The following is a 23934-nucleotide window of genomic DNA, read 5'->3' as shown; positions in this document are numbered from 1 at the left end:
CATGCAATGATTACTGCAGTCAGGGTTCAAAACTGTCCCATCTCCTCAAAGATTGTGCTCTTCTGCTGTCCCTTTCTAGTTGCACCCTCAGCCCACATCTAGCCCCTGGTCACCACTGATCGGTTCTCATCACTGTGGTTTTGTCTTTTCGAGGATGTCACATAAGTGGAATTCTACAGTGTGCAGCCTTTTGGGACTAGCTTCTTTCGCTCAGCAGGATTGATGCCTTTGAGATTCAGCCCAGTTGTGTAGGCAGCTAGAGCTTGTCCCTTTTTATTGCTGAGTACTATTGCATTGGAGAGATGTACCACAGTTTGTTCATCCATTGAAGAATATTTAGCTTGGTTCAGTTTTGGACAATTGTGGATAAAGCTGCTATAAATATTCAAGTACACATTTTTGTGTGAACCTAAGTTTTAACTTTTCTAGGATAAATACCTGCAAATGGAATTGTTGTGTCATATGGTAACTCTATATTTAGCCTTTTGAGGAAATGTAATTTGTCTTTTCATTCTCTTAATAGTGTCTTTCACATAGAAAAAGTTTTTAATTTGGATGAAGTTCGTTTGTCAACCTATCCTCTTTCAGTATCATGTCTAAGAGTTCATTGCGTAATATGAGTTACAAAGATTTTCTCCTACGTTTCCTTCTAAAAGTTTTATAGCATTACCTTTTACTTTTAGATCTGTGATCCTTTTGGGTTAATTTATATATCAGGTGTAAGATTTAAGTTGAAGTTAATTTTTTTTGCATATGGATTCCATTTGTTCCAAAACCATTTGTTGACAATACTATCTTCTCTCCATTGAACTGCCTTTGCACCCTTATCAGAATCCCTGGGGCATATTCGTGTAGTCTATTTCTGGACTCCCTGTTTTGTCCCGTTGGTCCATGTGGCTATCCTATTGCCCATGCCACACTGTCTTATTACTATACTTTTACAGTAGATTTTAATGTGAGGTGGTGTGACTCCTCCAAGGTTATTCTTTTTCAAAATTGGTTTGGTTCTTTCAATTCATTTTCCTTTGCAAATAACTTTTAAAATAAGCTTTTCTATATTCACAAAAACTCATGCTGGTATTTTGATTTGAATTGAGTTAAATTTATAGATGAATTTTAAGAAAAATTAACATGTTGACTCTGTTGAGTCAGTCCATGAATACAATGTATTCTCTGTTTACTTAGATCTTCTGTGATTGCTTCCTCAGCATTTTCTACTTTCCAGCATACAGCTCTTGTGCGTGATTTGTTAGATTTATACCTAAGTATTTCATTGTAGATAGTGTTTTTCTTAAATTTTGCTTTGTAATTGTTCATTATCAATATGTAGGAATAAGATGAATTTTTCTGTATATTGACCTTATATCATGCCACGTTATTAACCTCACTGTTTTATAATTTTTTGTAGATTCCTCATAATTTTCTATGTAGACGATTATGCCATCTGTGATAGGAATAGTTTTATTTTTTCCTTTACAATCTGTTTGTCTTGTTTTTGTTTTATACATCCTGTCTTGTTCCCAATCTTAGAGGGAAAGCATTCTGTCTGTCACCATTAAGCATGATGTGAGCTGTAGGTTTTTTATAAATGTCATTTATCAGATGGAGGAAATGCTGTCTATTGCTGGGTTGCTGAGAGTTTTTCATCATGAATGGATATTGAATTTTATCTAAAACTTTTTGCATCAATTGAAATGATTATGTGAATTTTCTTGTTCAGGCTGTTAATCTGGTAAATTAATTGCATTGATTGATTTTTCATAGGGACCAACCTTGTGGTTATTGTTTTTTAATATATTACTGTAGGAAATATGGAGATATTTACATGTCTTAACATATTGACATTTATTGATATATTTAAAATATTTTATTGGGGCCAGCCTGGTGGTGCAGCAGTTAAGTGCTCACATTCTGCTTCAGCGGCCTGGGGTTCACCAATTTGGGTCCCTGGTGCAGACATGGCACCGCTTGGCAAGCCGTGCTGTGGTAGGCGTCCCACATATAAAATAGAGAAAAATGGGCACGGATGTTAGCTCAGGGCCAGTCTTCCTCAGCAAAAAGAGGAGGATTGGCAGATGTTAGCTCAGGGCTAGTCTTCCTCAAAAAAAAAAAATAATTTTCTTATGGAATTTTGCATCTAGGTTCATCAAGGATGTTGGTCTGTAGTTTTCTTGCACTATCTTTGTCTAGATTTTCTTTGGGGGTAATTCTGATCTCATAGAAATAATTGAAAACTATCCCTCACCTGTTGGGGTCAGGCCACAGGTTCTGACCTGCTTCTTGCGGACTGTGGTTCCAGTGTCAGCTCAGTTTTCAAAGGCTAGTTCAGGTCTCAAAGTCTTTGATGTACTGTTTAAGGTCAGATTCACATATGACCAGCTCAGGAACGAATCCAGAAATTCTTTAACAACTTTACACACTTGCTTTTCCAGGCTCTTCATTTTCCATGACCTCCCCAGTACTTTCCAGTTCTCTGGGCCCTTCCTTTTTGGTCTTCCAGATGAAAGCTGGGGCTTCAGTTACCTCACTTTGCCTTCCACTTTCTGTGACTGTGCCCATGTCGGGGGCCAAGCCAAGGGAAGACAGAGAGAGAAGAAAAGCAGAAGGGGTTTGCCCCACCCTCTTGGGACCACAGCATCACTGATTAAAGAGGAAGGTTCCCTCCCTCAGAGATTTAGGTGCCTCCCAGCCCCTGCTGCCACTGCTAGGAGACCCCCTTCCTGCTCCTCGGGTCAGGACTAGAGAGGGCTCTGCTGGAGCTCTCTCTCTCTGCACCTGATACCTTCTTCCAGGTTTTGGGCTACCTTGAGCCCAGCCTGGGGAATACCAGAAGAAAAGCGGTCAACTCATTACCAATTCAGTAGAACTTCCAGTTCTTGTCTTCTTCCCCAATCCACCTGCCGCTATTTATTTTTTAGAGTCTTCAAATAGCTGCTAAATGCGTGCTGTCCAGGATGTACAGTTGCATTCAGTGGGACAGACAGGTGGAGTGTGCCTAACCCATCTCACCCGGAACCAGAACTCCCAGATGCTTTCTCTTATAGAGCAGTAACCAAAGCCACTTAGAACTAATGAATAAATATAACTTACAAAAAAGTATGGCACAAAGTGTGCTTCTTTGCTTTGATGCTAGAGAAGGAGAAATGAGAGAAAAATATTAACACCTTACCTTAAATATTGTTGTATGTGAAGTGTCATATGATGGGAATTTTTATCTTCTTTTAAAATGTAATCACTAAGGAATTTGAGCCTATAAGAATCGTAATCCTTCTGGTGCCTTTTGCCTCTTCCATCTTCCGCAATTGATTTTAACCAGAAACAAATAGAAGCAAAGCAAAAAGATAGACTTTTTTCGTTAGTAGATAGGTATTACTCTTTATAAATACCATCATTTTTCCTTAATCAGACTTGAGTTTGATATTATTTAATATGTTTTCATTTCTATATAAATTTTTAAATATAGTTTAAATATTTAAAACTATTAAAATTATAATATGTCCCATGTACAAGTCAATCTGAGTTCTTTGAAAATGATTCATTTTTGTAAGCTTTAAAATTAATCCATGAGAAGTATGAGAAAGCATATATTCTTGACATGTTTTATGCTATTTCTTAGGGAACAGGAAGGGGTTCTCTAATCTTCCGTCTTATTCTTTGACCTTTTTCTCACCTCCATCCCCATTTTTTGTCTAGAATGTCCTTCATGTACAAGACTCAGAAAATTTTGGGCAAGCTGCTTATGAAACAGATTAAAGAAGAGAGAGAGAGAGAGGGAGGAGAGAGAGTTGGTTTTAAAACAAATGAATGTGAATTTACATGCTACCTAGGGCTTTTTTCCCCTAAAGTGTATTTGGTTTATAATGACATAACTCCTGTATGTGATAAGAACACTGACAACAGAATATCTCTACTCCCTGGTTGGAAAATTACAATATGAATTTGGAAACATTCAAAGGGTGGGATAGGGTCAATTAATATGAGAGAACATGCTATATTTCACCCCATCTTTCCAGAAAATTCTAACCATGATTCCCACTGAAGAAGAGAAGCAGAAAATCCAGGAAGCTCAGCTGGCCAGCCCTGAGGTGCCATTGGGCAGTGCAGAGCAGTTCCTCCTCACTCTCTCCTCCATCAGCGAGCTCTCGGCTCGGCTCCACCTCTGGGCATTCAAAATGGATTACGAAACCACAGAAAAGGTAAGCACTGCGGAAGAGAGGCAGCCAATCCTACATCCCCAGTATTGAGAAAGTCAGTTTGTATTGGTGAGGGGAGTAAAGTGTCATTCTTGAGAGAGGATTTAAAGGGCACAAGTTGATTATGATGAGGTTGGTCTATACTAAGTGACAGCCTGCCAATGAGGGGTTATTCTAAAGTGTCTGCCTGGCACAGCCTCAGACACTTGATTGTGGGTACCAGATGACTGGTTAAAAAAAAACTATTAATTTTTTTTCTGACTCCATATGACCATTGTAGAAAATTTGGAAAATATAGAAAAGCACAATATAGAAAGTGATCTGTAATCCTTCCACCTGATGATAATCATCTAAAGTGCCATTGACTGTAGCAATTAGCAGGTCATTGGGTCCCTCTGAGAGCATGTCTCAGAAGAAAGTTGACTATGAAACAGATTGCAAGAGGAGAATAGAAAGAAAGGGACCTTGACCATGAAGGCATGGGGAGATTCATCTTGAATAGAAAGCAGAAGAAGCAGGCATCCTCTCTGGACTGGGGCAATGTGAGTATTTTTTCAGGCTGAGCAGAAGGAACCAGTGGAGAGGAAAAGGGAGAGATGGAAGGTGAGTTGGAGGTGAGCTTAATTGAGAGGAAGTGCTCAGAGGAGACAGACTCAAAGCACAGGTGGAGAGGCTGTGTGGTCTTCCTCTTTCTCCGAAGGAGGAAGCCTGGTCCTTACTGAAGCCCAAATAGGTGGCAGAGGGTTTAGTGGGCTTCAGGAAGAAACCACTATATTTGCATTCGTTCAGGAATCAAGCAGAGATGAAAAAGCTTAGGACTGCTAAGTTGTCTTGGCGTCACTTGGTTGCAAAACCAGTCAGCATGTTTAGGTGACATTCTCTAGCAAAGTGAGGTAACGTCATGGAGAAAACAGTTAACTGGGTCAGCCTTTGTTGGGGATTGGTAGGGCCAGCCTGGCAGAAGCTAGGCTGGAGAGAATGAAGCTGAACCATCTGGCTTTGGGCTATAGGCTAGGGGAGAGACTCAGTACGCACATTGGGGTGGGGAGTCAAAGAATGACAGTAGAGAGGGAAGGGGACACTGAGGCCGTGAGGCTACAGGGCAGGCTAGAAGTCTCAGAGAGTGGGAGTTATGAAGGCAGTTGGAGTCATAAGGATGATGGCCTTCTAGAAAGTAACCCAGGTTAGGGGTGGCCAGCCACAGAGTGCCCAGAGGGGAGGTTAGGAGGTCTTGGTAGTCCAGGGACAGGGAGGCCACAGTTTCCAGTGTTGTCCGCCTGGAGGAGAAAGGCAAAGAGGAACCCTGTAGTCCAGACACTGAGGGAACGCGGGAAGGATGAGTGTCACAGAAGGCAACAAGGGTCAGAAGAGAGAATGAGAGGAGGGTGTGGCCTAAGTGTCCTGCTTGAGCTTGGAAGATGGGGAGGAACAGGAGAAGACAGAGCATTCGTCACCCAAGCACAAGCTCCAGTTAGCCATAGGTACCCATTTGGTCTCCGGTGGGGAGACTTTGGGGACTAGACTTTCTCCCTGCTGCCTTTTGGCACTTCTTCATACCTAGGAGCATGTGCCCATGACATGAGATTGCCTTATACTGAGAGAATTCCACTTGTTATTACCTTGTACAATAATTAAAAAGAACAAAGTAAAGCCAAAATGTACATTCTTTATAATCTTATCTCAATTTTTTTTTAATTGAAAGGAAGTAGCAGAACCACTTTTGGACCTCAAGGAGGGAATAGACCAATTGGAGAACAACAAAACATTGGGCTTTATCCTGTCTACTCTCTTAGCCATTGGGAACTTTCTAAATGGAACTAATGTAAGTCTTTCACATCCCTTATCCTCCTACCTCCCTTGTCACAAATACCTGTCCTTCATTTGCTGGTGGAGGTTGTACCTCTGGTCTTCTCAAGCACAAGTGAACAAGAAACTTTTCTATTTTCTTGCTGAAAAATCTAGAAGGAATTTTGTCCTTAAATTCTTAGAGCCTGTTTATCGGAACCTGTATCTTGCTATAAATAGGAAAACTTACAAAAATAAGTACACTGTTCCTTACAAATCTTGGCTACTCTCAAAAGTGACATTGGAGATGTTTTCTCTTACTCTGTTTTTTGTTTTATTTCTGAACTTATCGCTTAAATAGTTTGTCCTTATACACATTATAAGCACACTTTTAAAGAGATTGGCCTACCTTTGGCTAGGAAGTAGAAAAGCAGCAGGGCAAAGGGAGAAACAAGTTGTAGATTCCCAGATGGCAAAGACCCAGCCCTCAGCATCCGTATTTAGGGGTAGAACCTGGGACAGCCTGTGGCTGATGGCCGTGGTAGGAAAGGTCTGAAGGCTCATTTCATTCTCACCGTGGTTGGTCCGTGAGTGATTAGCTAAGGATGATGGAGCACGTGGCCTGAGACGCTTCAGTCACAGAGGAACTAAATATTGGGCTACTCTAGCCGGGCATGGATTTTAACCATTTGTGCCTTTCTAAGAGCCTGTGTAAAACTTGTTCTTCCTGTCTTTTATTTAATGTTCACCAAACAGGCCAAAGCATTTGAGTTAAGCTACCTCGAGAAGGTTCCAGAAGTCAAAGACACCGTGCACAAGCAGTCTCTTCTCCACCATGTGTGCACCATGGTGGTGGAAAACTTCCCAGACAGCTCTGATCTGTACTCGGAGATCGGGGCCGTCACCAGGTCAGCCAAGGTATGTCTTTGGACACAGAGGAGTAGGCTGTTCCTTTCCCTCACGTGTTGGATCTTTGTCAGACATCTCTGAGGAGCACAAACTCTATTAAGTAAGATGCCCAAGTGCTGCTTGCATCCCCTACTCTAGAGTTTGTGAATATGACTCGTGTCATGCCCTTTCTAGTGGACTTTTAAGATCATTTTCCCATGTCTGGTTCTCTGTCAGATTCTTTCCTACTGAGGGATGTGAGGCAAGCCTGCCATCCCAGTCCTAATGCCTGCATCCACTGTTGAGCAGTGTTACTCACCGGGCTGGATTCTCCAAAGCGTTAAAACTCCCCAGCTTGTTTTAGGTGGGTAAAAATATCGAAAAGATGTTCTTTGGCTCCTCCTAAGACTTCCATAGGACCTTGCACTGAGGTGTGGAGCTGGGAAACAGAGTGCACGCCTGGCCCTCTGCTCCCCAAACATTGGCCATCCCTATGATCTTACACAGAGGGAACAGTTGTATAGGGCTGTAAACACTATATAGCATTGGTCCCTCAGCTGCAAGCTCTTAAATTTAGTACAGAGTTAAAATCGTCATGAACTTATGGTTTATTAGAAAAGAGACAGTCGCAATAGCTGGACACCCAGCTGCCCTCACTGCAGGAGCATCACTGAGGCTGAACAACCCCCAAGGAATCCCAAACGCAGGAGAACTGGGAGATGTGGACGGTCTTGGTTGCAAAAGGAAACTCATGGGGAGGAACTGAATAGGGTTCAGGAGCCAAGCCAGTGTGGAGGAAACTCCTGGAAACAACCTGGGCTGAGGAGCTGAAAGCAGAATGACCTTTAGCTCTGGGACACATTGGAATCTGGTATGAGAAGAGGAGGCAGAGTGTTGGGCAGAGTGGGGAAGGAACGAGGAAGGGACTTTGCTAAAGTCTCCTTGAAGGAGCTCTCCCTCTCTCTGCCTTCTCCCACAGAACTGGCTTGTGGGGACCTGGGGGCTGGGACCCTCTTTCGCCTGCCTCAGGAGCCACAGGCTGGCAGCTGCCAGGTATGCCAAGCAAGGGGGCCCTGAGCCAGCCTGACAGTGGACCTCCTTGAGGCAGAAAGAGGCGTGACCAGTGATCCCCCAGCTCTGAGAGCTGACAGAGGACTTCTTAGAACACAGACCCCTCTATTTTCAAGGTGCCCTTTTCCTGTTTACTCTGTGCCGGGCACTGTTCTGAAGTCTTTACAGATATTACTTCACTATCCTAACCAAAGCAGAAAGCCCCTCTGAGCGTCCCAAGGGGGGGGGCCTCCAATTGTTCTGACATTCCACATGAGCACCTTGTCAGAAGACAGTTTGTTAGGAATAACTCTATTTTAGAGACAAAGTCTGCCTGGCTATCTAAATTCATCTTGATCCTGTTTCCAGAACCACCCAGAACAAGTCAGTTCCCTTTGTACATGTGGTTCTTTGTCCATTCCCAGGGCCTTCCCCTGGGGAGAGCTTGCTTGTAACAAAGTAGCCCTGGCTTAGGAGTAGCTGGCCCCCTGTGACTGCCTTGGACCCCCCTCAGTATGAGGCATTTCCCAAAGGATATTTAGTTATTAGCTAACTAATAACTAAATAATTTATCCTTGCCTGAAGATTGGCTGCACAAACCAAAACTGCAGATAGCTTCTACCCATTAACTTTGGCAGTTGCTAAAGATGACTGCTGACCCAGATCCCGGTGACTTGCACCAGGAGGTCAAGAGGCCATCTACCACCACTTCTCAGCCTTTACTCCCAAAGCCTTTTGGGGCATTGAGGGGCCCTTCTGTGTAGATAGGTAAAATATAAGCTTCAGGAAACCCCAGCTTCAGGTGTATTCATCCCATCCCTGGTGTCACATTTTGAGTCTCAACACTGCAAACCCCAAGGGGCAGGTTGCTCTGGCATCTGCAGGATAACTGTGCCCCTGAGTTGCCCCACAGCATCCAAGACTGACTTGATAAGACTTGACTCTGCTTCACAGCGCAGCTCATGTATCTTCTTAAACACAGAAAGTGGCCTATGTGGAGCAGTCCTCAGGAGATTTCCTGGCAAGGACTTCCTTCTCGCAACAGAAGGCCAGGCCAGCTTCCCTGGGTGGAATTTGTTAGGGGAAAATCTAGGCTTAAGGAATGATGGTTGAGAACTTAGACTTTGGAGCCAGAGAGGTTTGGGTTCAAGTCCCAGTTCCACCACTTACCAGCTGTGTGGCCTCTCACAAGTTGCTTAACCTCTCTATGCATCAGTTTCTCCCCTGTGAAGCAGAACTAGTAATAGAATTTGAGGTCATGAAGTAATTGTGGAGACTCAGATCATGTGTGCTGTCTGTGTCAGCCCAGGTGGGCGGCCAGCTAGCTGAGGCAGCCTTCCAGCCTCTTCAAAAGACACTACATTAAATTCAACCCTAGTCAAAAGGCTCCCCACCAGGTTTCTGTTAACAACGCAGTTACTTTCTTCTGCCACCACGCTAAGGGCTCACAGTGGACTCTCTTCCCTGAAAAACCGTGTCCCCCATCATGTCTGACTACCCTCTCTGTGTTGGACTGTACAGAGCTACTCAGTACATATCTGCGCTGAACTGAAGTTATTTTGTCGTAGATCCAGGGAGCTGCCAGATGCAGATGAGGACAGCTCCAGGGCGTTATGGTTAGACCTATTACATTTGGCTTACAACCTCCTAGACCTCCTGCACATTACTTGTCAATCCTAGGTCATCTGGATCTTTTTCTAGACTTATTCTTTGAACTATTCAGTCCTTCTTTTCTAAATCTGCATTTCTTTTCCTCTCAGCTGAATGCCAGATTTTTTTCTTAGCTCTACTATATCATAGGAAAGTGAAGCTTTTCCTAATCTGGACCCAGAATTCCTTTGGTTTCATGCAAATCATTTTCTCAAAGTCCCATGAACCCCCTGCTTACCTGAATCCCAGGGCTCTGCCTAAGCTTGCCTTCTGTTTTTGGCTTTTTAGCATCCAAGAAATCCAGGACATGCGATGTCTTGCCTGGCCCCCAGGGCATTCCCTATGCTCAGTGCATCTTTATGCTGTCTGCTGACAGATCCTCTCACAGAATCAACTTTGTTGACTTGATCTTGTCCATTGTCTTTCTGAGGATGGGGCTGGAGATCTGAGGTCACTCCAGCAAGTCCCCTTGGGCACTCACATCCAGAGCCTGCTCTCATGACCACAGTCATTGGCATCTAAGCAATGGTGGCTTACCTCTGCGCATCTTCTCTTTCTCCTTCTGACCTTTGTTTGCCTGGCTCTTGCCTTGTCCCACCATGTCTCATTCTGCATCTACCTCTCTGTCTCCTCCCTTCAGTTCACCTATTCGTCTATTTCTTCCTTCCCTCCAAGCCTTCTCAATTTCTTTCCCCTATCCCACATCTCCCTCCCTTAAATGCCCTAAAGTTCATTTTTTCACGACTAACTCTCTGATTCATATAATTTTTAGTCTATAAATTCTATAATAGCATTACTTTATAAAGCCTCATCACAGGCCACCTTGGTCAATCCAAACTGTTCCCATTTACCTGAAGAGTACAGTGAGTGCTCTGTGACATGCATTCTTTGTACACATGGCTTGCATCAGCTGACAAGACTACATGCCCACACACACAGACACACACGCACATAGGCCCGCTGGGTTCTGTACATCCTCAGTGCTTGATCAACCGGCTACTTGATGAGCCTCCTTGAGAACAGCAGCTTGGTCTCTTTGAGCATTTGTCTTTATGTTCCTACTGCCTGGTGTGGAGACTGGCATACACCAGGTTCTCCATGCATATTGGTTGAATGAATGAATGAGTGGATAAATAAAATAATTTGTCACACAGTATAAAGGAGATCATTGTGAAGAGAAGCTGGCTGCCCCTTAGCTGGCCCCAGCGTATCAGAGCCATCCATGTGGCCATCCATGGTGTGTTCCTCCAACCTTAAGTGAAATAGCATCTCTGACAAACAAGAATGCTCTGAAAAATTTTATGAGACATCTGCTCAGTTCATCTTGTACTAGGGTTCCTTGATATCGTGTTTTAATTTACTGTTCCCAAAGACTTTCCTAAGGTTTTCTTCCAAATACGGCAAAAAAAAAAAAAAAGGTGACACTTGCATTGGGTTCATGTGGAGAACAGTTTTATCACTAAATAATTTGATGTCGAGATAATGAAAATACACATGTGGATAATTTTTAGGCTATAAATATGTTTGTGTTTCAAGATGTAAATTTGGTTTTGATGTTTGTTTCTTCCCGGAGGCAGTTCGGTTTCCTGGTTCAGGTCGGTGTCCGGTTGTTTCAGAGCGTTTGCAGTGTTCTCTCTCTGATTTTCAGGTTGACTTTGATCAACTTCAGGATAATTTATGTCAGATGGAGAGAAGATGCAAAGCTTCATGGGATCACCTCAAGGCAATTGCAAAACATGAAATGAAACCAGTTTTAAAGCAACGAATGTCAGAGTTCCTAAAAGACTGTGCAGAGCGAATTATAATTTTAAAGATTGTCCATAGAAGAATAATTAACAGGTAAGTCAGTCGAGGAACTTATGGAAACATCAGTAAAATGGCACGATGAAAATATTCTGCAAACTAAGATCTGGAGGTTAAATTTACAAAAATTGTACAGTGCAAATTTTTGGTACAATCAAGTGCACCTTTGATGCACATGTTTGTTTCATAAATGCTTAATTTTTCTCACGCATGCACAACACACAGTGATAATATAATGCTATTGAATCTTGAGGTTGGAAGGAATCTCGGAGATAACGTCATCCAAAAATCCTACTTCATCAGGACTTGCATCTGTAAGATCTCTGGAAAGTTGACCCCTCCATCTCTGCATCTGCTTAAATGGTTCTGCCTGCAGAGAGCATACGTCCTTGCAAGGCAGCTCAACTTGCTGGAAAGTTTCCTTCTTTATATGATTCGCAGGCTGCCCTCTGAGACCTTCCACTCCTTGATTCTCTGATGGCTGCTCTGTGCTGCATCCTGCTTGGATGAGGCCTGGGCCCAGCATGGGTGCCATCTCTGGACCAGCCTTCCTCAATAACCAGATCCAGGAGGACCCTGGGAGACATAGCGGTGATGTGTCAGGCCTTGCTTGCCTACAAGGAGGCTGGCTGGGGTCTAGGATGGCTCCAACCCAGGCTGTTTCACCTGTAAGTGGTGGCAGCACCAAGGCTAGAACCTGGGTCTTCCAGCTTCCTGGGCCAGGGCATTTCCTACCATGTCTCACCACTTTCTTCTCCTTTACCTCATCACGGAACGTGGTTGTGGGTCCCTCACCCTGGCCTCCAGAGTCTGAGTGCTCTGTCCTGGGCCTTACATCCTGGTGAGCAAAGGTGTGGGTCTGCAGACCTGTAGGCTGTGGTCTACCTGGAGCAGGGACTCCGACGACAGACCCTTGGAAACTGGCCTCACTGCAGTTCTGTGAAGGTCGCCTTCCCTGGTGGCTGTCTAAACCACAGGCCTTTCTCAGAGATCTGCTTCTCAAGGACCCTTCCAGCCCTGTGCTCGATCACTTCATTATTTTTTTAAACAAATACATGGTATTTTCATTTATCCCTGTACATTGCATATTTTTGATTATTTTTTCTCTCTTCCCTCCCTCCTTTCACCTTCTTTCCTTGTTTCTTTCCTTGAACCCATTCAGAACTTTTAAACATCTAATTCTCTCATGCACGTGTGAGCCCTCTTCCAGCTTGTGTCATTTGCTGCTTTCGTAGTCATACCTCCCGGGTCCTGATCCAGACTGGGGTGGGTAGGCGGGTAGCCTTTAAATGTTAAGACACGAATAAGGAACAGAACCTTCCCTCCAGGTTGACAACCATCCATTACTCAGTACTTTTGGAATTTAGTTGTTCAACTGTACGTCCCCCTCACGGTACTCCTTCTAGACCTCAGAGCTGCCCTCTGGGTAGGAGGATCTTATCAGAGATTTTGTCAGGTTTTCTCACTGAAATCAGAGCACACTGCTTTTAACATGGTTAGAAAAGGGAGGCAGGGAATGTGAGCTGCTTTGGCCTCCATGCTTTGTATGATACAAGCAATTTCCAACTTAAAACTACCCAAATAAACAAATAGTTTCCATTTGGAATGTCATGAAACTGGAGCAATTTTATGAAAGTCTTGTAAAGCTATTATGCCTGGTTACACTAACCGTTTTATCTTGGACAGATAAAACTCGCTATGGTGATACATCTATTTCTTAAGCGATAATGCCTGTATGTATGAGGGTGTGTATAGTGGGATTTTTTTTTGCATATGTTTGCTCTGGTTGTACTCTTCTCCCTAGTAAGCTGGTCATCAATGATGGTTGGTGTCGCATGACCTGGATCCCTGTCTGCTCACTGTTGGCCATCCCATCGAGGATGACCAGCATGAGCCAGGAACTCACTGTAGTTTGGTGTGTGGCTAAAGGGGGCATGGCTAAAGCAGGGGTCCAGGTGGTGGCCAAGCCAAAGCATCTCAACCACGGAACCCTGGGTTCATATGAAGTCGTTCGTGGGAGCTCCATATGTAGACTTGGTTGAAGCAGGAATATCTTGTTGAAATGGAGACGGGGGTACTTAGACCCCCAGTGGTTGTGCTTTTTCTTTCCCCCTCCCACCACCAGTACTCCCAGGAGCATAGCCTATGACTGCTGTGATCCGACATATTCCCTTTATACATTAGGAAACTGACCCAGAGGGGAGTACAAACTTAGTAGGGTCAGACAGGGGCTAACAGGTGGAATCATCTTGGCATGCAGATCAGCCTAAATATAAGGCTTCAGAAGGTTGCAAGTAGCTAGACCTGCATCATTTTTCCTCCCATGTGAGTATAAAAAGTTACATTTTTATCTACGTAATTAGGAATTCATTTAATAGGGTACTTTTTTAAAGAAGCAGTTATTACACAGACACTGCGCTGAGGCTCTCAGAGTGTAAAGATACCTATCTCCTGGAGATTAACTCAAACCTCTGCAGGCAGCAAGGCTGCACATTTACTCTCATGACACTCACATGTGCAGAGAAAATGACTTTTCTTTATTTCACCATTCCTTCCACCTCCTTGATCAGCCACTACCTGACTGGGTACAGTCTGCTTACCCAGCCAAAAATGTAAACAACTCAGCATGTAGTCTCCTGAATGGTCTTCCAGATTTCGACTCCTCCCTCCTATGCCTCTCGAAGTTGGCTTTGGGGAAGAACAGTGATTTCTGTACCTCACTGATGGGAAAGGGACAGGTTCTCAGATGGCTCGTGCCATCTGGAACCTCACTAGGCTCCCACATGGAAAGGCAAGACTGGCTCTGCCTGGCCTCTGCTGGTACCTCCTGCTGTGATTGACAGCTGAAGCGACAAGTCATCTGGTCTGCCCCTCTGCTCCATCCATCTCCCCAGGCTCTGCCGCTCTCAGCTCAGTACCCTCCATGTTCCCCAGAGTCCCTGGTATAGCACACAGGATCCCACAGGAACTGGCGAGTCCGGCCAGGCCCTCTTGCATCCTCACCCGACTGGGTTGCCCTTTGTACGCTGCCAGAAGTGCTCCATTTTGACCTGGAACCACTCTGTCCTGCCCGGGAGCCTTCTGATGAGAAAGGAGTCTCTTTTATCTTAAGCATCCCTTAGCCTCTCAACAGACCTCTCCCCACTCCAGGACCTCCTTGGTGAGAGGAGACGAGGACACACATATGGCCACCTACCTTCTCTGCTCCCCTGAGGCATAGAGCTGAAGGGGCAGGTGCTTCCACCTCTCTTTCCTGTCTCCTTTAGTTACTCGAGTGGGCCTCCTCTTAGTGAAGGAGCAGATAAAAGAACTTAAACAGTTCTCTTCAGGTAAACTCTGGCTTTCAAAACTGTTGCCTGGCTTAGAAAATCTTGTGCTGGTTGTCCGAATCTGCGTATTAACCTCCTTTGGCATTGCTGCACTAACAGACCAATCTCACCCTGTGGGTGTACAAACCACTCATTTATTCCCAAAAATTCATTAGGTACAGTTACACTGGGGCAGGCACTGGAGCGAGGGGGACCAGGTGAGAGGTGGGGAGGAAGGCCTTCCTGGGAGGCATGGAGAGCTCAGCAAGGGGCTGGCATTCCAGGGAGGGAGATGGGCAGAAGAGAAGTGAACACCCACACTGGCTTCTTGGTGCCCCAATATCCACCCTCCCCATCCTGGACCAGACACCCTACTCAGTGGTACATGTGAGGAAAAGAGCGGATGATGGAACAGATCAAAGATGTTTTGGCTTGCGCCTCAGGATACTGATGCAGGAAACCAGCTCCTCCATAACCATAAGACCTTCGCGTCACATGTTCTGAAAGCTACAAACTCAACTTACAAAAGTCCCTTACATTTTTTACTCCCTTAAAGTCATACCCTTGTTTGCAAAATATGTAATTGAATCACATCTCTAACTTATATGTTAAGTTTGGATCCCCTCTAGGAAAAAGTAATGTTCTAGAAAGTGGAGGATAAGAAATCTTGGGTTGTTCTTATGTATAAAAGAGGGCACAGTTATGAGCTGATTGATTCTCCCCTGGTTTCATCTTGCACACAGATCTTGAGTAGTGATAAGGGGGAAAATATGTAGTACACTATCCTATCCTAATATATCATGTATCATGTCACGTCATATCTCCATATAATGTCAGGTGTTAGTAAGAGCCAGGAAGAAAACTCGAGTATAAGTGGGACAGGGAGTGATAGGAAGGTGCTGTTACACAGAGTGGTTCGGCAAGATTTCTCTGAGGAGGTGATATTTGGGCAGAGACCTGTGGGAGGAGAGAGAGTGATCCATGCAGCTGTCTGTAGCGTAAGTGTTGTGAGCATTGGCAACAGCTGGTACTGGATGACTCGTCAGGGCCTATGGTCCTCCCAGCAGAGTGGCCTCCCCTCCCCCATCTTCCCTGCCCCACGGGCCCTGCAGGCTCTCAGCTCTCAGCTCAGCCATGTCCCTCTAGGGTCCCTTACACACCACACAGGAGGCCTGAGTCCCTGAAGTGGGCTTGTTCAAGGAATCATGAGGAGTCCAGTGTGACTGGGGTCATAGGACATGAGGTCAGAGAGGTAGTGTAGTGGGGCAGGTTATGTGGGACCTTGTATGGATATACTACATATTGTTTATCTACTCATCTGTTGATGGACATTTGGGTTGTTTCCACTTTTTGGCTATTATGAACAATGCTGCTATGAACATTTGTGTAGGTTTGTGTGGACATGTTTTTGTGGAGTGAAATTGCTGAGTCATATAGTAACTCTATGTTTAACTTTTTAGGAAGTGGCGGACTTTTCCATGAGCCATTTTATGTTCTCGCTAGCACTGTATGAGAGTTACAATTTCTCCACATCCTCACCAACACTTGTTACTGTCTGTCTGTTTGATTGTAGCCATCCTGGTGTGTATGAAGTGGTATCTCATTGTGGTTTTGATTTGCCTTCCCCTGATGACTAATGATGATGAGCATCTTCTGATGTGCTTATTGCCTATTTGCATATCTTTCTTTGAGAAATATCTATTCAAATCCTTTGTCCATTTCTTATTTGTCTTTTTTGTGTGGAGGTGTAAGATTTCTTTATACATTCTGGATACAAATCCCTTATCTGACATATGATTTGCAAATATTTTCTCCCATTGTCTGGGTTGTCCTTTTACCCTTAATAGTGTTCTTTGAAACACAAAAGTTTTTAATTTTGATGAAGTCCAATTTATCTGTTTTTTTGTTGCTTACGCTTTTGGTATCATATCTAAGAAATCATTGCCTAATCCAAAGTCATGAAAATTTATGCTTTTTCTTCTAAGAGTTTTATAGTTTTAGCTAGTATTTTTGGTTTCAAATAGCATTTTTTTCAGCCCCCTTTACTTTAACTACAGGTTGTATGCTTTATTATTCTTCACAGAAAGAATAAGCCAGTTTCCCTCATTTGAAAACAAATGAAACTCCTATTCAAATATACAAATGAGAGTGTTCAAAAACTGAAAGTTTTTGTCTACAATGTGGTATCATTTGTACACTACTGTTTGTTCTACATAAAAATTTCCCTTTGTCTCCTAGTATCTTCTTTCTCATTTCCTGATAACTAAAAATTGGGTACTTATTTGCTTACTTAATTTCTTTTACAAAATTTTAAGTAAATAGAATCCAAGAATTTTTAATTTATGAATTAAATGGCTGAAAATAAATTTATTTTGTGATGCTTGTTTGATGTTTCCTAATTAAATTAAGATTGTATATAGTATTGCAAGAAAATATTTCAGAATATTTCCTCACAGAAAACTTTATAAGCATCTTTTTACAAACCATCAAACGTATTATTCATAACATGTTCATGTCTAGTTCAAGTATTCATTAAAGCAGGTTCCCAAGGAATTGCTAAGCAACATATCTATATTCCTTATTCAATGTTTATATGCTCTAGCAACTGTGTAATATTTTCCTTAAAATAGTACTTGGTCATTTTTCTTATAAAAGTTTTACATGTCCATTTTAGGAAAACATTAAAACACAGATAAACAAAAATAAAAAAGTAATTAATGTCCTGAAATCCTACCACCTATACATAACCTTCATCAATGAGAAAGAAGTTAAACTTGACTTCTGGTTCCATTTTCACTGAGAAGACTCTTCAGTCTCGAGGTCCCAGGAATGAAGAACAGTGTCTTGGGCTGATTGGTTTCTTAATGAAAGTTTTCAGACAATTGACTTTTGTTCCTTAAAACTGGCATCATTGCCATTATTGTTTTTCCTTTCAGGTTCCATTCCTTTTTGCTCTTTATGGGGCATCCACCTTATGCAATTCGGGAGGTGAATATAAACAAATTCTGCAGGATCATCAGTGAGTTTGCACTGGAGTACCGCACCACCAGGGAGAGGGTTTTGCAGCAGAAACAGAAACGAGCCAACCACAGAGAGAGAAATAAGACCAGAGGGAAGATGATCACCGATGTAAGTTCATGAAATCAGCCTCTTTGTGTCACTTATTTTGAAAGCATAATCAACCATAAAACCTCCCCTCAGTTTGAGAGCTGTGCTCTTTTTCTTTTTTTACTGTGAAAAAAATTTCCTCTTTTAAAAAGTGCTCTTGGCCAGTGGTGAAGTGGTTAAGTCTGTGCACTCTGCCTCTGTGGCCTGGGGTTCATGGGTTTGGATCCGGGGCGTGGACCTACACACTGCTCATCAAGCCATGCCATGGCAGCATCCCATATACAAAACAGAGAAAGATTGGCACAGATGTTAGCTCAGGGACAATCTTCCTCAAGCAAAAAGAGGAAGATTGGCAACAGATGTTAGCTCAGGGCCAATCTTCCTCACCAAAAAAAAACCAAACAAACAAACAAAAAAAACCTCTTAAACTGCTCCTCTATCATTTCTGTGAAAATTTCCTCTATAACAAACAAGGAACCAGGTCATGAAGAATTAAGGGTGTGTGGCTGATGGAAGAACTTATAACCCATGTTGACGTGTTGTGTGAGACTGATGACGTTAAATGCATGATTCCTTTTCAACCTCTGTGATGTGGGTAAAACTGGAAGAGAATTAAAAATAGAAAAGATAATGCCACTTATCATAGGGAGACAAATTTACTGGTTAGGGAATTGATTTAGGATTTTAATCATCATAATGATTATGTATAACCAACCAATTAACACATAGACCACCCATTCTAGGCATCTGAATAGAGAAATAATTGATGTGGTTACTCAAAGACATGATCTGATTGGCTCCTGGCAGTCCCTTGAGCCAGAGAATATCAGGGTAGGAAGATATCCCAGAGGACAGTGAATCCAGCAGAAATTTCCTATAGCCCCTTGGGAGGCCCTGCACACTTACATGCCTCCCCTGCTCCTGGGCTCTTCACTCATGTCTCCCACCTCAGCCCTGAGCCCACCCAGATGGGAGATGCTTCATTAGTGGAGGGGGAAGGGATGTGTGAAGATGCCTGAGACAATGACACACCGTGCAGGTTCCTCTTTCTGACATGCCTTTATGAAACTTATCCTATCTGTATATATACTTGTGAAGCACGTTGGCTCCCCATGATACAGGGAATGGGACGCATAAAGGATTAAACCAAAGGCAGTGCCATCAGCTTACAAGCTTCAGCTGAAGTCAAGTCAGGCGGATTCTTTGCGGAGGAATAAAATCACTTAAGAAGACCTCAGTGAGGCTGCCTCTGTGCCCAGATGGGTGCTCATGTTGTAGGAGAAACAGGGCTCATGGATACTGCTCTCTAAGGGTCCACATTCTTGAGGGGTCTGACCTTCGCATGGAGACTGGATGCATTGTCTTAGAAATTTTGTTGTAATTTTGAGGCAATCCTCAGGAGAACCATGGACTAATTCCCTCACTATCCATCTTACCCAGACCTCCTGTTCCCTTGGAATTTTCTGGACACTTAGGGAGTGCTCACATCTCTTTTCTCCGGCAGGGGCCTTTTCTACAGCCCCCTGGCGGTTCTGGATGCCAGTGCCATCAGCTAAGCGTCTTCTGTCTCCTCTCCTGGAATCTGGATTCAATAGGATCTTTAGCTTCCTGGACGTCAGCAACTCGGGAAGCAGACTGAATCCACTTGGGCAAACCATGGCCCACATTTCATTCCAAAGTATTATTTTTAAAAGTTTTAAAAGAGGATTACTTATTTTTGTGGAAATGAGACACATTGGAGGGTGAAAAATGCTAGCCCAATGTGCTTGTACTTATGAAAACACATCAAAATTTCTTGCCAAATTCTTGAGATTTTTTTTTACAGATCCCACTAATTTTTAAATTCTGTCCTTCTCTGAAAACATTCGGCTTGCCTATTTATAAACAGGGGTAAATGTTTCCAGAGTTTGATTCAAAAGTATTTAAATTGTCATTAACATCTAGACAGTACAGGCATCCTCAACGTAGTCCCTGTTTTTAGTAGTCAAAGTGGCATCATTTGTGTAGAAAGATTGCCATCTGCTGGAAGATTAGGATATTGTCACTTAAGACAAAGCATCCAGCTTCCAGTTTTCCCAATTAAGTTTCTCAATTAAATTTCCATTATGTGCCCAGCACAGCACTGGGCCCCGAGGAGGATGTGTGTGCAGTAAAAGACGAGCTTGTACAAACTTATACATACCATGGATGTTATGATCTGGTTAGAAAATAACGTATATACAGCTTAAACCACTGAAAACAAAACCAGGCCATACCTTGAGCCCCTGGACCTTAGAGCTGGAAGTGATTTTTAGAGAAAACTATACAGTAAGTTATTTTTAATATAGAGCTGAATAAAATGAGGATGGAACTGGTAGCAATTAAACAGGGATGACTTTAGAAAAACCATTATTTTCCAAACAGAGAAATATGGATAAAATCGGAAGACCCTACGTTTGTAGAGTCAGCTCTGTGTCTGCTCTCGTGTGCCTGTCCCTGCTCCTCTTTCTCGGTTTCTTAAATGCAATAGGCCTCCTTTCTTATAATCTAGGGGTCCCCCCAGGTAAGAGTCAGTGAGAAACTAAATAATTCCTCCTCCTTGTGTGCCCTGAACTGGTTCTAGACGAAATGGTGACATAGACAAGGCAGCAGCAGCCAACCATGGTTGGCCCTGTCTACTGTCATCACACTCCAGATGGGCTGTGGGAATTCAGGCTTCAATCCCAGGACTCCCACATCGGAGGGCAGTGGCAATGCGGGGTGAGGCCCTTCATCACTCTCAACCCCAGCTTCCTCTTCTGTGAAAAGGAGTGATAGTTACCTTGCGGGGTATTGAGAGGGCTAGAAATTTTGTCTATGCAGCACCCTGCACATGTGCTAATTGCTGGAAAAAGGCCATCTATCCTGGTTAAATAAGCTCTAAGATTAAAAAAAATAGCAGAGCAGGACTATCATCTTTTGTCGCGATGCCACTTGGCTGGGGGCAGCATGGAACATGATGAACTGGAAGCATTTTGTCATTTCAGCTCCTAAAAGTTTAGTCATTTCTCGAAAACCTTGTGTCTGATTTGTTGGTCTGGCCTTGTAACCTCAGCAGAAACACTTACATTGAGTGTGTATTTAATTGAAAATCAAGAGATTGACATGACTTTCACCCTTGATTTATGTTTAGGAAAGGGATATTTTGTTTAAAGGTACTTGAACAAATTTATCTGGTGATAGTTAAGTATGGCTTGTCAGTTCAGTTATCTGGGACAGGTAAGATTTTAAAAAGAACTTAATTTCATGTTTCTAAGGAGAGAACAGAAGGACCCATCCGGCTTGGGCAGTTGTTCCACTTGTCGTGTCTGGCCTGTGTGCAGAAGGGTTCAAGGAGACCCAGACCCAGCAGCCTGGGCGGAGGGGGTGAGAGTCCAGCACTCAGGATGACAGGGGCGGTGACAGCTGACAGGTAGAGCCAGGCAGGTGGAGACCAGTCCCCTTACTGAGGCAGGTGCTGGTCGGTTCTGCCAAGTGGCAGGGCACAGAGCTGGGAGTGACATCCGTTAGTGGACAGGGAACCAGGTAAGCCAGTTATCAACCCTGTGGGTGGCCTCAGGAGATTGGCCTAGAGCCGTGCAAGTCCCTCCTGACTTTGGTCAGGACTGGTCTTGGGACTCAAGGAGAGAATATCCAGATGAGGGCAGACGGGCTATGCAGGCAGGGCCTGGCAGCTCCCAAATCAGGAGGGTGTTCCCCTGTTGCAGTAGCCAACTTCTTTATTTGAAATTTTACATGACATTGGAATGATCTGATCTTTGCTGACTCTGTGCCTTCTAAGAATCCCTTCTGTCTTTTCCATCCTGACCTCTCCCCTCGGGTAGACTGATGAAGAGGATGAAGTTGAGGTACGACTGTTTATAAACACGAAGAATGCACATTGACCTTCCCAGGCGTGCTGTAGAATCTAACCTAACAAAAGCAGCATGAACCGTTAGCACCCTTCAGTGCTTTAAACCATGCATGGACGTTTCGGGTTGGTTTCCGTGTGATCACTAACTTCCCTGCACAGGTTTTCATCATGCTGTGTGTGCCGGGGACCAAAGGGTTAACTGCATTTTCCAAGTCGTCCTTGAGTTCCAGGCCCCGTCAAGAGTGTCAGGTTTAGCGAATCTCTCCCCGCTGCTGGAAAAGTGGACAGAGAATTTTCCCTCCAGCCCCCTGTCTGAGCCTTTTGGCAACTCAAGTATGAGAACTAGATTCTGGAATAACCACATAGAGAGCCCTGAAACCAAAGAGGAAGTGGGGCAGAGGCAAAGACCCAGGCCAGAGCAGCGGTCACCAGCTGTGGGCAGCCTCTGACTTGTGTCCACTTACCCCGATTGGCATCCACTGGATCTGGTGGGATCAGTGTGTGAGGGGTGGAATGGCAGGGGCTCCTCCTCCTGGCCCTCGTGCAGAAGCGAGAACCAAAGACCAAGTCAGGGCTGGCTGGCCCTGGAAGAAGGGGAGGGAGCAGCGTAGATGGTACAAGTCACAGATGTGTCCTGGGCTCTGTCACTACGGCTGAGACACTGGATGAAAAGAGGACGTCAGAAATCTCTGAAGCTGCTCCTTGCAAACGTTAATCTAACTGACTTTCTATTTTTCATCCAGATGTTTGGGATTGCGTATATACGGCCTGATGTTCTAGTAAACCTCTTGTAAAACATACGCCACGACTCTTTGTTCAATCAAAATTAGAGAATATCATCGTGTGCATGTAACACTTATTAAAACTACATTTTTGACACAAACAGAAGTAGTAAGTGTTGCCAAACTCAGTTTAAGCATGAATTTCTGTGTCGTGTTCTGAGCTGGGCCCTGAAACGAATCGCCCTGGGGCCTTTAGAGCATCACTTAATCTTGGAAGGCCTCAGTTTCCTTCTCTGTCAAGTGAGGAGGGATTAGAGCTGGAAAAATCCATCCTAACTCTTAACATTGTATGATTCTGAGACTGAATCCCACTTTTAAAATTCTGTCGTCATAAGTAATATATACAATAAATTTAACTGTAGTCTGGCACTAAATTAAATAACACTCAATACATTTGATTGACAAGGCATGTTTCAATTCTCATAGCAGGGCTTTAGTGTTAGAAATAGATTCCGTTTCTGAATTCTTCCCAGAGTTGATGTCAGTCACCCCTAGCAGGCCCCCAACTGAGGGAATCTACAGTGAGCCCAGAGACCTGCTGCAATGGAGGGATGGGTGTGGTCCTTCTGGGACCAGGGCTTTTCTTCTGATAAGAGAACTTCCTGTATACATAGATGTTCTGTCATTAGTTCATCGACAACCTCAGTGACTGCTATAACTAATATGTTTGCAGAATGTACACAAAACAAAACAGAGAGACAAAGAAGAGAAGATTTTCCTCACTCCACGCCCTAACCCCTCTTTGGTCTTGCAGTCCGGCAAGTTCTCCGGCAGCTCTCCGGCACCTCCAAGCCAGCCACAAGGCCTGAGCTACGCTGAGGACGCCGCTGAGCACGAGAACATGAAGGCTGTGCTGAAAACCTCGTCCCCCGCCGTGGAGGATGCCACCCCGGTGCTGGGTGTTCGCACACGCAGCCGAGCAAGCCGAGGTAACTCCTGGCCCGGGCAGGGTGTGTCTTCCCAGGTTGGCCACCCTGTGGAGGTCTGGTCCCTGTCACAGGGTACAGATGACTGTGCCCAGGAAGTGGCTGCTAAGGGCTGTCAACTCCCTAGGACTCCCAGTGCTGACGTATTCACACACTTCCTTTCACTCACACCTTTGTGACCCCCCTTCAGTAGCTTCATCTCATAAACAACCATTCCCAAAAGTATAACTTAGTTCACACTAGAAGAATTATTACTGTGAATGAATTCTTATGCATTAAAGCAAGGGTCCACAAACTATGGCCCCCGGGCCAAATTCGGCCGGCCACCTGTGAAACACAGCCACACTCGTTTATGTGTTGTCCTTGGTGCTTTTGCACTGCAGTGGCAGAGTTGAGTAGTTGTGACAGAAGCTTCAGGGACCCTAGAGCCGAAAATTATTACTACCTGGCCCTGTACAGAAAAAGTTTGCTGACCCTTGGATTAAAACACCCTTTTGCCTATTTAAATCCTTAGAGGGAGAGAGGAAACTAAAGCTTCAAGATGGTAAAGACAGATCAGAGTTTCCAGAT

The 23934-nt window shown here is 44.0% G+C and overlaps 1 protein-coding gene across 22 annotated transcripts in view; it reads left to right on the top strand.

Moving 5' to 3' along the window:
• The window catches only part of FHOD3 (formin homology 2 domain containing 3), a 455279-nt gene that overhangs the window by 412952 nt on the left and 18393 nt on the right, over positions 1-23934 (top strand). For 18 of the 22 annotated variants that reach the window (XM_070513157.1, XM_070513160.1, XM_070513167.1 and 15 more), the window contains 7 exons: positions 4014-4196; positions 5896-6015; positions 6735-6896; positions 11215-11405; positions 17614-17806; positions 21628-21651; positions 23193-23367. In XM_070513157.1, the coding sequence (XP_070369258.1) occupies positions 4014-4196; positions 5896-6015; positions 6735-6896; positions 11215-11405; positions 17614-17806; positions 21628-21651; positions 23193-23367 (1048 nt within the window). The remainder of the gene's footprint in view (positions 1-4013; positions 4197-5895; positions 6016-6734; positions 6897-11214; positions 11406-17613; positions 17807-21627; positions 21652-23192; positions 23368-23934) is intronic. The other 4 variants (XM_070513168.1, XM_070513152.1, XM_070513172.1 and 1 more) reach the window with 1 other exon arrangement.

Source organism: Equus asinus, chromosome 7 (genome assembly GCF_041296235.1).
Source record: "Equus asinus isolate D_3611 breed Donkey chromosome 7, EquAss-T2T_v2, whole genome shotgun sequence".
In the NCBI taxonomy this organism is placed as follows: Eukaryota; Metazoa; Chordata; class Mammalia; order Perissodactyla; family Equidae; genus Equus; species Equus asinus.
The sequence above is the reverse complement of the archived record's forward strand: the minus strand, read 5'-3'. Positions and strand labels throughout refer to the sequence as shown.